At 38.7% G+C, this 13869-nt stretch overlaps 2 protein-coding genes across 4 annotated transcripts; one reads left to right on the top strand and one right to left on the bottom strand.

Moving 5' to 3' along the window:
• The first annotated feature begins 113 nt into the window (after positions 1–113).
• On the top strand, positions 114–3258 carry LOC105669817 (putative E3 ubiquitin-protein ligase UBR7). 2 transcript variants are annotated; one of them, XM_012362954.2, is made up of 8 exons: positions 114–260; positions 1313–1458; positions 1556–1744; positions 1834–1986; positions 2058–2169; positions 2252–2415; positions 2497–2602; positions 2762–3258. In XM_012362954.2, exons 1-8 carry the CDS (start codon positions 242–244, stop codon positions 2911–2913), a joined length of 1041 nt encoding a protein of 346 aa, XP_012218377.1. In that variant the 5' UTR covers positions 114–241; the 3' UTR covers positions 2914–3258. The 2 variants fall into 2 exon arrangements, with proteins under 2 accessions (XP_012218377.1, XP_012218376.1); XM_012362953.2 differs by having other exon boundaries at positions 118–260; positions 2497–2656.
• Positions 3259–3867: 609 nt separating this feature from the next.
• LOC105669885 (uncharacterized) lies at positions 3868–12965 on the bottom strand. Of its 2 annotated transcripts, none has more exons than XM_012363081.2 (4): positions 12635–12965; positions 10195–10363; positions 9845–10104; positions 3868–9336 (listed from the first exon to the last, which is right to left on the bottom strand). In XM_012363081.2, the coding sequence occupies exons 2-4, from the start codon at positions 10360–10362 to the stop codon at positions 9222–9224; spliced, it is 543 nt and encodes a 180-aa protein (XP_012218504.1). In that variant the 5' UTR covers position 10363; positions 12635–12965; the 3' UTR covers positions 3868–9221. The 2 variants fall into 2 exon arrangements, with proteins under 2 accessions (XP_012218504.1, XP_012218505.1); XM_012363082.2 differs by having other exon boundaries at positions 3868–9324; positions 12635–12962.
• Positions 12966–13869: the final 904 nt, after the last annotated feature.

The raw sequence follows: 13869 nt of genomic DNA, 5'->3' as shown, positions 1-13869 counted from the left end.
ACGCGCCAAAGTCGCGAGAACGTTCCGACGATTCTGGTGCGTTCCGAAATTAATCTACGAGACAGTGTTGCAACCTTTCTATCGATGAACGAACGGCTTCCTGTGAGAGCTTCACCGATACGCGGGAAAATCGCGTACACATATACGCTCAAGATGGTTCCGGCCGGCTAGCGAACAATAGAGTGCGGGCTATTATTCAATCCTCAGACAATTTTTGCAGCTCCTCAAATTTTTCAGCTGGATGCCGATTAGGACGTTCGGTAACTATAATTTTTCCTTGAAATATTTAGTAGACACGAAACTTGTGCGTCCCAGCGGATTTCTAACGATATTTCTGAGAGAAAAATTTGGTTAGGAATGACGAATTATGTATGCAGTTACAAATATTGATATTAGTGATTTGCTGATGAAATTAATCGCCGATTAAGTGAATTGAAATTTTTCTCACTTTAACTGGTATATCGGTGAACTTGTATGCTTTGAAATTGCATTTATAATATTTTTTTGTATTTGCAAAAATTTATATTCAGATATCTTATGCGCTATAATTTTATACATTAGTTACGCAAGTAGCTAAGAATAATAAGAATGCAGAAAAAAATATTAAAGAATCGCATAATAGCAAGATTATGGTTATGCGTTCTAATGTCAAATAAATATTTCATCATATTTAACTTTATTTATATTTTGATATATTACGCTCTTAGATTACACGAGCAATTAAAGAATGATATAATAATAAAACTGACGCTATGCATTTTAATATCAAATAAATATGATTGTACCATTTTTGTCAGTAATTATTTAACTGATTTCAAATAAACGCGCGAACAGAAAGTTACTAAGTAACTGTACTTCCGATTTCCGGTTGAAAACTAGGGGAGAATTGTTGCCAAATTCTCGTTTCTCTCGTCTCTATTTATTAAAAATATGTGGGAGTTTGGTGGCACTGGGTTTGAATTCGTGCAGCTTGCTTTACGCTGTGGCTTCTCGTTGTTTTCCAACACTTTGACATGTCGAAAATACCGTTAAAATAAGTGTAACGTAAATTGTTATGGGTCACACTTGAAACAAATGTGCGATTTTTGCGGAGCTGGAGAAAAATTCGTTAGTGCATGCATGTCCATAAAATGCACGTAAAACGTGTTGTCATCGATTCTTTGTCGTTTGACGCGTAGTTTGCTCTAACCTTCTGTTGGGGCCTTATTGGCGGGTTACACCAACGGAAAGAAAGTCCGACGAAATACTTTCTTCAAAATTTTATAACGAACTCGCTGTGATTTTCTTCTATTGGTTGCAACGAAACGAAAAGAAAACATGTCTGAGAAATTGGCCGAATCAATAGAAGACGACAATTCTGTTACAATGCTGGATGTTCTTCAAGTAGAAAATCAGCTTGAAGAAGACGCGTATGCCGTTTTAGGCGCTTCTGATGACCAGAACTGTACTTACAACAAGGTGTGTAATCCTTTCCAATTTTGCTTATAATAATGTTACACTCTTGTCTTTGTAGAATGCTGTGTTACAGTTGTCTCTTATTGATTAACATTTACAGGGATATATAAGGCAAGCGCTTTATGCATGCAAGACCTGTGGTTCCAACAAGATTCGTGCTGCTGTTTGCTTGGCATGTAGCTTCCATTGTCACGAGGGACACGAACTTGTGGAACTGTACACAAAGCGACAATTTAGATGTGACTGTGGAAATTCCAAGTTTGATGGCAAGAAATGTAACTTGGAGAAGGTAATACATTTTCTACATGTGTTATATTTTGTATGTTTTCTACAAGATCTTATTGTGTGATTTGACTGATGCTTATTATTTTTTTAAAGATGAAATCTGCGGTTAATTCTGAAAATAAATATAATCAGAATTTTGATGGAGTTTATTGTGTCTGTGCAAGACCATATCCTGATCCTGATTCTGAAGGCGATGAAGATGACATGTTGCAGTGTACTATATGTGAAGATTGGTACCATTCAAAGGTAAATAAATGAGCAAATGTATATATATTACAAATATATCAATCAAATTAAATATTTTGCAATTTTTCTAGCATCTGGAATGTGATGATGGTGTACCAGCAGATAATGCATACCATGAAATGATTTGTGCAGGCTGCATGCGAGAGCACAATTTTCTTTGGAATTATGCATCAAAATATGCTGGTTAGACACTTAAAAATTTTTATACGCTTGAAACTGCTGTTACTTTCATTGTAAGCTCATTATATATTTTTATTGCAATCAGTTTCAAAGAAATCAGATACACCTGAAAAAAATGAAGAGGTAGAAGTCAGTAAGTTACCAGAAGGATGTCAAATGCCAAATCTTTTATCTGTCAACACTAAAGGAAGCTGTTTTTGGATAGAAGGTTGGAGAAATGCACTATGTACTTGTGAAAAATGCAAATCGGTGAGAAATCGAATATCATACTTTTTTTTTTTTTTAATTTTGAAGGTAATTGCCTTTCATAATACTCTTTCTTTCTTATAGGTATATAATGCAAAGAACATCATGTTCTTACTTGATCCAAAAGATAGCGTACAAGCGTATGAGGAAGCAGGTAAATTGAATAAACAGGAATCACAATATGAGAAAGGTATGAAAGCTCTTGCAAGTATGGGCCATGTGCAAAAATTAACTGCAATTGAAGGTAAAACTTGCAAAGTTAAAATTATTTGATCACACTATTTTTAGAAACGTTAATTTTACAAGAATCATGCGTTACTTTTTACTAACATTAAACAATTATTTGCAGAGTACAACAACATGAAGGAACGACTTATGCAATATCTACAAAAGTTTGCGGACAACAAAAAAGTCGTACGTGAAGAAGATATTAAAGAGTTCTTTTCGGGAATGGAGTCGAAGAAACGTCCGAAAGTGACCGTGCCAACATATTGTCGTTGAAAACTTGAATTTTAATACTGCATTAATCTTATAGAGCTATCTAATAATTATATAAGTGAGAATGAGTATTCTAATATGTTTCTATATCAGATTGCATTCTTAAAATTTTCATAATTGATATTTATTATTGCGTCTCGGAGGGCCTTTTAATAAAAAATCTTTTGTTTGTATTTTAAGAGAGAAATATATTAAGGAGAATATAATTTACATCTAGTATGTGTCAAGAAACAATACGATTAAATGATTTATTTCTCCGCACAATTTTTATATGTGGTATTTAATATATTATTCTATGTAATTGTAATTTTTTATTGATAAATATATTTAAAAAGTATGATAACTAAATGGACTGATCAATTATTTTTAAATTCTGTTATTTATGTATAAATGTATTGTTATGTTGCAGGCTACATTTTTTTAATTTTTACTGTTATTGATGAAAGTATAATGAAGTCAAGATCTTACAGGCGTTTGTGTAGTTTGAAAAAGCCGCCATGCTTCTGCGCCATTTCTGCGACTAAAATTCTCAACACCAGATCCAGGAGCAATTGACCAATTACATATTGAATATAAAGCGCGTCATATGACGTCATGTGATGTGCCTCCATCTTTTTAAATTCTTTCATTCCGTTTCTTTTTAGAGTTTGACATTCACGGTATATTTACTCCTCGTATCTTTAGTCAAATATATTTCTTTCTGTTACATTCGATTCTTATTTTGTGTCCCAATTTACATCTACAAGTTTATTGCAATTGTGAAACTCAATAGGTAAATCTATTTCATGTATTTTGTATTTTTTTCTCTCTGAATTGCATTGACGATGCAATGGGTACACGATTGCTAGGAATACGGACAAAAAGAGATTGCAATACTTCTCGAGGATTTTTGCGAGACTTATCGAAAGAAGAATGTTGCAGCCTCTTTTTTCATAATCATATGAATAATGACTGCTATAGAGTATTGTAATATTTATTAACTGCTATTGATAACCTTTGCTTACAAAATATACGGACCAACGTAACTTTTAAGCAAGTCAAAATGTTCCCGAATAAAATATTTTTAATGTATATAATAGCTAATATATATTTATATGTTACAGAATGTCTTCGACATGTTCACAATGGCGGAACATATTGTTGAGGTTCAATTATGCAGCCGCGCGTCCAGTTAGCGTCTCCACGATTGTTTTAACGTCCGAAAGGTATGTAAATCGCGTTCTAATCAATCTTTGGCAGTGATAGAAGGAGCCCGGCCTTCCTTTTTACGCCGGGAAATGATTTATGATATATGCTCTCAAATATCATCGTTATTTGCACCTTTGATATTATCGTTATCACTGAAATAGTAATTTCGTATGGTGAAGCTATGTGTTTTACGGCAATGTGGGATCAAATGGGATAATGCACACTTTATCACTTCAAGATGACTTCAGCCTCAACAATGATGGCCGCATCATCGCGAACGCTTCGCGATGTTACATTCCTCTTATTCTACATGCTGCGCTTTTTTTTTAAGTTAAAGCTTATCGGTAAAACTTTCTCGATATTACGTCTACTAATATAGTATCGTATCGTAAATATATCGTATTATTAGATAATGCATTTATATGCACTATAGTTATAGAGATTTTTTCTCGTGCAATGCAAAGTTACGCTTGCAGCATTTTGACTGGGCATTTTGTATGCGTTATACGTATAAAAGTTCAGAGATGTTAAAGTTTTAGAATATTATAAAAGTTTTTAGAGATATCGCGATAGATAACTTAATCGAAGAAAACAATTGAATTTTGTTTCGAGCAATCGCGAAGAATCTTACGGAAAGCTAATCGATTATTTTTTTCGTAATTGCGTTCAAATTTTAACAATCGCGCCGATCAACGAGTGCGATACGCTTACGTTACAACAAAAAATTGTACTAAATCTACGAAAATGCTGCAATCACAACTGACAGGTATTTTCGTGAAAATTCTCGTACGATATGCATTTTAGGATTACGCCGCGACATAATTTACTTTAGATTAATTAAAGATCAGCAAATCGGCAAATCTCATCAAGATCGAGTATTACTCTGACCCGTTCTTTTTTTTTCACATTACAAACTTTAGTATATACAAGGCTAGGCATATTACTATCCAGTCCTATGATGATGATTTTAACATGAACGAAGAACACTTTTGCCGGCCGATTCGCGGCCGGATCATAAATATATTGGGCTATTTCTGATGGATTAGTTATAGTGATAATAAGTAATAGTAGTAATTATACATAGAACACCATTATAAAAATGCTTACAACTAATTCTGTGCGTTGAATCTCTTAAAATTATGTTCGATCTTCGCGTGCAACAAGGAAGTGTCGTGTTATCACTTCGGGCGTAATTTATGCATTCATGTAACAATGCTTCTGCAAATAATTTTTAATCGAAACTTTCAATATTGCGCGTTATTCAGCGAACGCGATTCGCATTTTTACGCACGATCATTTCCTTCTTGCACTCGCCTTAAAGTCGTGTTACGTTAAATCCTACCGCAGCAAATTATTATACCCTGGCCGAAAATGTGCCGATCTCCCTCGTCCTCCTGTTCACCAGGACTGCGCAAACACTTTCTTATGCGCGTAAAACGGTAATTAAAATATAGCGAATTTAAGAGTACCTTTAAAATATCGATCGCGCTCTCCCGTTTTGTAAAACTAGAGCCTTCGATATTTCTACCTCCGAAATTAAGGCAAATATTCAATAGGAATCTTACGACAGAAATGCAAGCCTTTTCAGTATGGAAAATGTGGACAGCTTTTATCTTCCTTAATCGCTATTTTCTTCCCTCCCGCGCACATATATATCGACTAATGACAAGAAAAATATATCTCTACTCATAGCCGACTCGATAGATATGTTTCCTCTTCAAAGCTGTTTGTTTGCTAGAAATAAGTGTTTTTGTAAGGAGCTCTAGCTGCTAACTTAAAAAACTACAAAAGTTCAATCAATATACACTACTAAAAAAATTAAAACGGCACTCAAATGCAAAAAAGGAAGGCCAAATTCAAATAGCTATAATTTTGATAAATAATCATAATAAGACTCACAAAAAGGCATCTTAAAGCTTGAAACTTCTACTTTTAGAAGCTTTACTTCAAATTGTAATTTTATTAATCAAATTTCAAAAATTTTCTGCAATTTTAACGAAGTGCATGGCGATAAAATTTTTGAAATCTGAGGTATCTGTATCTTCATATAAATGAAGAATTAATGAAATCGTAATGTAAAGTTTCTAAAAGTAGGAGCTTCAAGCACATCAACATGCTTTTTTGCGAATCTCATTACGATTATTTTTGTCAATCTTACAGCTATTTGAATTTGGCCTTCTCTTTTTACTTGAGAGGGACTGGCTTTAATTTTGTTGAGTAGTTTATATCTTATTATGAATTTCATAGACATATCGATAATGTGCATGTGTATTTGTCTGGGCGCGATTTGCTAATTCTCTCTTAAATGATAAATCCGCTAAAATTGCGTTGAATTACGTCAAATATATAAACATGTATGCCAAAATCTGTTTATTTTGCAGCAATAGCATTACTTTACGGATGATTTATAGATTAAGGACATAGATTAAGGACGACGAATATCCTTCTTAGCTCGTGTAAGTTGGATAAACGTAATTTGAATCACTTAGTATTATCCTCTTAAATGTTTTGATTTATATTCTTACATTAGGCGATTACTTCCGCGTGACCTTAACTTGCGAATTTATATTACTTTGCTCAGACTACATTTTTGCATTCGCACTCACAGAACAGGAATTTCCGTTCTTAAAAAACTCTTAAACTAGACGGTGGCTCAAAGAAAGATCGATACACCGCGATGGACAAATATCAAATCTCGATTTCTATTATTTTTTTCTTTCTTTCTTGTTTCTTCAATCAGGACTTCAATCGTCGACTCGATATCCGATATCCATCTTAAACATCTATTTTTTGGTTGATACACAAGCTGGTCCTGAAAAGGTGGGGATCAGTGTTCTCGGACGTCTTCGGTTCCGATCTTCAGTTACAGCGAGAATTGAAATCCAAGGCTTCGCCTCAGCGTGCGCGCGATCAGACTCGAAAGTTCCGAAGGTCAGTGCTAATTGTGCCTGGCGCTGAAATTTTCGCTAAGGCCTTTAAAAATCAAATCAGGTACACACCCGCTTTGCTGATTCCCACTTTTTGCACGCCACTGTATATAAGCATATTATATCGATTTCGGTATGTTTCATTGCGCGTGAGGTTCGTTACTCATCCGATCCAGCCATATATCATTTCGCGTCTGCCTCTCCCCCTCCCCCCTTTCTTCTCCCTCGACGATCTCGACAAAAAATGCACGGCCCGTCGATAGGGCTGTACGTATCGCATATATCTCAATAAGACGTCTCATTCACTCCGCATCAACTGTCACACGATGAGTGCGTTTTTTTTCTTTTTCTTTTTTTTTTTTGAAAGGTTCAACGAAGAAATATCCGCAAGATTTACGAGAAAGTCTTTTTTTGCGCGTAACCCTCTTATCCCTTCTTATTACCCTGCTGGGAATAAATTTCGAGGAAGATTTTTCGAATCTTATCATACGTACGCATGTTACAACAAATTGTATATATCTTCGCCTGAATAACTCGAACTAGATTCACAATACGATACTTGATATCAGACTCAGTCATTCATATGTTGAACACTGTTTAATCTTTGAGGAAAGCAACACTGGTTATATCTTTTATAGTGAAAACATCATGCTTTTATGGAAATTATAAGACATCTCCTAAAAATCTCTGCAATAGAAGAGCCTCTTGTCGCTAAAATTTCAACGCAAAGTTTTAACATCGTCTCAATACTTTCGATAACGGCGATTTGTGTCGGAAAAGTCGAAGATAATTTGTATCTTTGAATTCGTGGAATACATTGCAACTCCAATCGAAATACAAACGCGTACAAAAAATCACTCCTGCATACAACGAAGTATGCTTCCCAAAGACATCTCTGATTTCCGATTTATATGTACGTATTTATAAAATCGTCTCATATTCGCGTAATTCTAACTTGATAAAAGATATAACGAAGACATTCGACGAACAAATGTAATATTCGGCGCAGTGTCGGAGAACGATAATCATGCAGAACATTGATATTTTTACGAAGAATTTAGAAAAACTTTTCCTAAGATCTGAGATTGAATTTAAGGGTGTGAAGGCGTCGAGGGGCAATCGCCGTGAGAAAGCTATGCAAAGTAGGAACTTTGAAAAATTCAAAATCTCTATGATTGTGTGAGAAAAAACAACACGAATGCGTGATATATTGAAATGTAGATGTCCTTTTTTGTGCCGTGATTGTCCCTTGGCCCTTTCACAACTGCAAATTTCGTCCTGCCAGGACTTGGTTCACGCTTAAACTCGTATTTCCTCTCGCACTTTATTCTCGCGGAGCTACCCGGAACACCGTGGCACCGTGAACTACCGGGAACACAGATAGATTATATTCGCTTATAATTCTTACTAAAAATTTTCTCGCGAATCCTTACGAAACCCTGCTGGTTTTGCGCAGTACCGCGTTACTTTCCCATACGCATTCCTTGCAACTAGCATGCGATCATCGTAGAACTCGTTCGCGACACACAACCGTGTCGTGAACACCACTAACAGCTAAACACGATTAAACGTACGATTTTGCCACCACGTACTGCAATCTGACGTGAAAATCGCGTTTGCGAGGCCGGCAAGCGAAAGAGAGAAAAAAAAAAAAAAAAAAAAACAGCACGTAAGCAAGTGCAACTAATTCAAGTAGCTCGTTCAAACTCCGACAGTGTTTTATGTGTATATAAAAAAAAATCGAGTCTACGTTCAGTCGCGAAATGCACTCGGTCGTCTCTCGCAACGAATCAAGTTTTTTAAAAAGTTCAATAAAAACCGAATCTCATGAAAGAAGCGATGAATTACCGTCCGCAAATCGAAGGGATGATGCAGTCTACGTGCGTATCGGCTACTTTCTTACGTTCTTACAAATCGTGCCTGCCTTCGCGCTCGGCTGAGCCCAAAAGTCTCGTTCTTGCATCTTTTTTTTTAATTGCGGTGCATCATTAAAAATTGGCGCGGCCGTCGGCGTGGCCCTATGAAAATGACGCAGTGAGTGCACATCGATTAAACCAAACTATGCTCGCGCGTATCGTAACGATGCGTGTACAGAATGGAGGAATTCGGTCCTGGCGATGTGACGGACGATGGTGGCGTAGAACTGGCGGAGCACGATGATGCGGAAGGCAATGCCTTCCTCGAGGCGGACGGTACCTAGGTATTGTGACCCTGCCTGTGGGGCTTGTTCTCCGAATTGTTGGATGTCTGCCGGCCTACGAGATCCTCGAGCTCGTCGGGCGTCAGGACCGTAAAGTCCCTATTAATACGACTATTAATGCAAATGCGACGATTAAATGCGAAGTAAGAGAACTTCTGAATCGTAAGCATCTTAGATATTAGATAGAAAAATTGCACTAAAATTATTTACTTGGTACGAAAGATTCAAATATTGAATTGCTCGAAGCTTGACGAATTGATTAATCGAATTTTTTTTCAATTCGAACGCAAGAAGAAAAATTTTACTTCTTTTGAAAAATAAATTTCGCAGAATGTCAGGTCCGTTCGTCGGGGACGCGAATTTTCTGATAAGAATTTCGATAAAAAAGTTACGGCACTAGGATTATTTTTCTAAATCTATCTTTCGAAAGAAGTAAAGTTATTTATCTGATACGAGAGATTCAAATGTCGCATCAATTGAATCATTTAGATCGCGGTAGAAGGAAAGGCTTGCTTGTTTTAAAAATAAGTTCACTGAAATATCACGTCCTATAACATCGCGGAATGTCTCTTATATCCCGCGAGAAGCCCGGACGGTAGTTTCCAATTGATCGCTTTACCTGTGCTGAGCCAGTAGCATGTCTATGCTGGTGACGCTCCGCTGATGAGTGCCGTCCTTCTGGGCGGCGGACTGCTTCTTGATACACACGGCTCTCAGCGGCGCTAGGAACACCCCGATCACGAGGAGGCCGCTGCCAGCGGCGATCAGAGCCGCCGAGTTCTGTGCGGCTTCCGCGCCCGGCGCGAGCTGCACCAGGCCGACCACTAGCACTATCGCTCCCAGCAACAGCGAGCCGACGACGACGTACAGCGAATTAACCTAAAGCAATTTATTTGAAAGGTTTTTTTTTCTCTTTTACGAATGATGAAAAAGCGATCGCGCCGAGAAGCCGAGTCGTCAGGCCTTTACCTTCCCGCAGAAGTAGTACTCCGGCGGTTCTTTGTCTATCATAGCGAGCACCGCCTCGCTTTCCGCCAGCGGACTACCCGGCTGGCTGTTTCCTATCCTCGCGCTCTTCTCCTGGTAATAGGTCTTGTGGAAGACCTTCACCGAAGGTACCGGTAACGCCGTAATCATCCTATCGGGAACAAATCAAATGCGACACATCAAATTTACGGAACGGAATTTCGCAAATCGAAAGATGTAAAAATAAATTAATGCACGCGACATAAATGATTTGTTTGATGAAATTTCCGAATACAATTTTGCCGAAAATTGATTAAATTTTCTGATCTGATTCGGATCATTCTTCTATATTAAGATTAATGCTCAAATTGTTGCGTAGTCATCTCTCGAGCGTGTTCTAGTAGTTGGATGTGCAGTGGTGAAGGCGATTACTGGCAAACGGTGGTGGTGTCGGTGGCCTAGATATGTTCTCGGGGGGGCGATGGCCTTTGTACCTCGATTATCGAACAACCGAAGCTAGCACAGGGTGCAGGTGCTATGTTAAAAAACTCTTCGATCGCGCACAAGAGTCTAAACAGTGGACTCTCTCTCTCTTTCTCTCCCTCGTTCCTTTAAAATCTGAAATTCGTTGAAGTCCATCGACTCGTGAACGATAAATATAATCTCGCATGACGCGTTTACGAGGCAGCAAAACGAGCGAAAAAAAAAAACAACCCTCGTGTAATTCAGTGCGGCCGAAAGTACGTTCTCGATGATGATTAAATATAGGCGCCACGTCGGGGCACTCCGAGTGAGCCGCGGCGGGGACGCCGATTCGCAATGCCGAATCGCGCACGGTGAGGTATGTGCATAATAAACGGATATCACCTTTATCGCTTTAGAAAGGCGTAAAGTGGAACAGTGGCCTGATTCCCCGATGTCATGGTTGCAGCTCCACGTGCATCGGAGAGAGTAGGCCAGTTATAGGCGCATGAATGTGCAACTAGTATTACGCTATTTTGTAGCCTGGATTTCTGCCAAAATCCTCCGCGGAGGATACGCGGAGAAAGGGATATCAATAATTCCCCCCCCCCCCCGATTCCGCAATGCATTGTATTCCTTTTCCGCGTCGTAGATGCTTTTACGCGTCCGCGAATCCGTATGATAAATACGGTGGTCGCGCGCGATTTGGCTCGAGTTAGGGCAATCGAGGTTGCTCACCCTGGAAGGTACCAACTCGCGGTTTGTCCTACGTTGGGCAACAACCGACGCACAGCCTTGAATGTGAAAGAAGAAAAAAAAATTTAACATCTCCGTGAATGTAATAATTTTTGCAGATTCGGCAGAATTTTCAAGCGAGAACTGTCGAGCCTCCCGAAAACAGAGAAGGCATTAATTTATGGCAACGACCTGCGCTTTTCGTGCATTGACTCGCTGCTGCCTCGCGCTGGTTGATATTCCGTTTGGCTGTGCTCCAGAAAAATAGCTATAACAGTTTCCGATAATTGAGGTTACTGCACGCCATATGGCCGCGCGTTCATTCCTATCGCGATTTTATTTTAGCGACCACAGCTTTAGAGCCGCCGGCGTAAGAGACTCGAGTAATGGTTGGAAAAAGTGGACGTCGGTATTTGCCGATTGTCGCAGGTTTGACGCGGATGACAAATTCATTGTCGCACATTTCATTAAAATATAACGGTTGTGATTATGACACCTTATTGAGAAGTACGTTAATTTTGCGTGGAAGATGTGAAGCTGTCCGGTGAAATTTTGAACTGCAAGTTTTGCTCAATGCAGATTTAAGACGCTCTGTGTAATGCGAATGGGGTGTTAGATACGCTGTGCTAAAATCTCAGAAAATCGATAAATGGGTCACCATTGCACATTTAACATCCAAGGGAAATTTCACGCTTCGCCGATAAGCATTCAACCGCCGAATCAGGTGTTCTATATCGGGAATCTGTTCCCAAGTAAATTGGAACAAGTGTCGAAATTCGACGAACTGAATTTCGCCCTGCGCATATTCTGTCGCATACATTCACATTAACCTGAATTAACCACGCCAATTACGATATTAAGCGTGAAATGGGAAGGAAAAAAAAATTTATTTCCGGTAGTCCCGATTGCCCCATATTTGTTCATTCCGCGGAAGCAGCGCACAATATAAACAGATCGCAGTCACAAATGTTTTTCGAATATAAATACTTTTCGCGCTAATTGGAGCAGAAATTAATAAAAAATGGAAGAAAAATTTCGCATGACGAGCAAAAAAATCTTGTCTCTATGACGTATTTACTTTTTGGCGCATTGTGACGCACACTCAAAACACAGCAGCCCGTGCAGAATGCACCGTTAAACGCGATAAATTCGAGATCCGTTCACAAGCGAAGGAGATAAAACGAATTGCTCGCTGCTTGCGAAGAATTTTCTCCCCGTTTCTCCGCATTTATCGTGCTTGACTTACTTCGTTAGTTGAGTCCTGCGCTCGAACGCGAGAATATGGATCCTCTTGGCTTGCGACGCGCTCTACTCTCCGGCCGTGCGGGAGCTCGGAAAAGCGGCGAAGAAAGCGGGCGGATAGTCGAGAAGACGAAAAGCGAAGGGGTAGAAAGAAGAAAATAGGGGGGTAGAGAAAATAGGAGCACTGCAAGCGTACGCGGAAAGCTTTGGTGAAACCGTTTTGACGTCCCAGGGTGGTGGTCCCGCGACTACTGAACCTTTTGAGATACGTATCCTGGTCGATAAACCACCCTGCAGCGAGCCACCCACCAGGCTCGTGCTAAAAGTATCGTCACCACCGACGACCACCTGGTGCGTCGAACGTGCATTGCGCGCGCGCGTATCTATCTATCCATTTTGCGAGATGACGTCTCTGACGTTTTCAAAACAAACCGATCGCCCGCCTCTGACGGCTCGCGAAGCTCCCATCGGAAACATTAACGTAAATTAGGCTCCGCAGTTGCGGTTTCCCGAATTTTATAGTCGGAATAAACTGAATCGATTTTCCAATTCTTGATGTACTTTCAATCTTTTATTGCAAACAACGGAAACCGATCGCCTACTTCTAAAAGCTCGCAAAGCTCTCATTAGAAATTACGATGTAAATTTGCGGTTCGCGAGATTTACATCGAGGCAGAGTATCTGAAATGCGAGATTGAATTGTCGATTTTCTCTCCATCCGTCTTCAATCTTTTAATCACAAACAGTAGAATTTGTCTACCTATAAAAACTCGTAAAGCTCTCATCAGAAATTGGAATGTAAATTTGCAATTTGAATTTTATCAAATTAAAATATGAAATGCGAGATTTTTATCGATTTTTCAATCGTCAATTCTTTAATTTTTTAACTGCAATTTGCGGTTCGCGAAGTTTACTTCGAGTCGGGATATCTGAAGTATGAGATGGATTTTGCAATAAATTCTTCAATTTTTTATATAATTACGAATAAAAGTTCGCAAAGCTCTCATTAGAAATTATGATTAAAGTAAATTTGCGGTTCGTGAATTTTACATCGAATTTGAAATACGAGATTGAATTGTCGACCCTGCAACCTTTCAGTTGCGAACAATAGAGGGCTTTCTGCGTCTTTAAAATCAGTTTGTAGATTCGAGTAAGGATAAGCAAGGCTAACCAATCTCGTTTGTTTGTAATACATATTTACAAATATACATTCTTAAACGGAAGTTTACGGGATTCGTG

This window comes from Linepithema humile, chromosome 3 (genome assembly GCF_040581485.1).
Source record: "Linepithema humile isolate Giens D197 chromosome 3, Lhum_UNIL_v1.0, whole genome shotgun sequence".
In the NCBI taxonomy this organism is placed as follows: Eukaryota; Metazoa; Arthropoda; class Insecta; order Hymenoptera; family Formicidae; genus Linepithema; species Linepithema humile.
The sequence above is the reverse complement of the archived record's forward strand: the minus strand, read 5'-3'. Positions and strand labels throughout refer to the sequence as shown.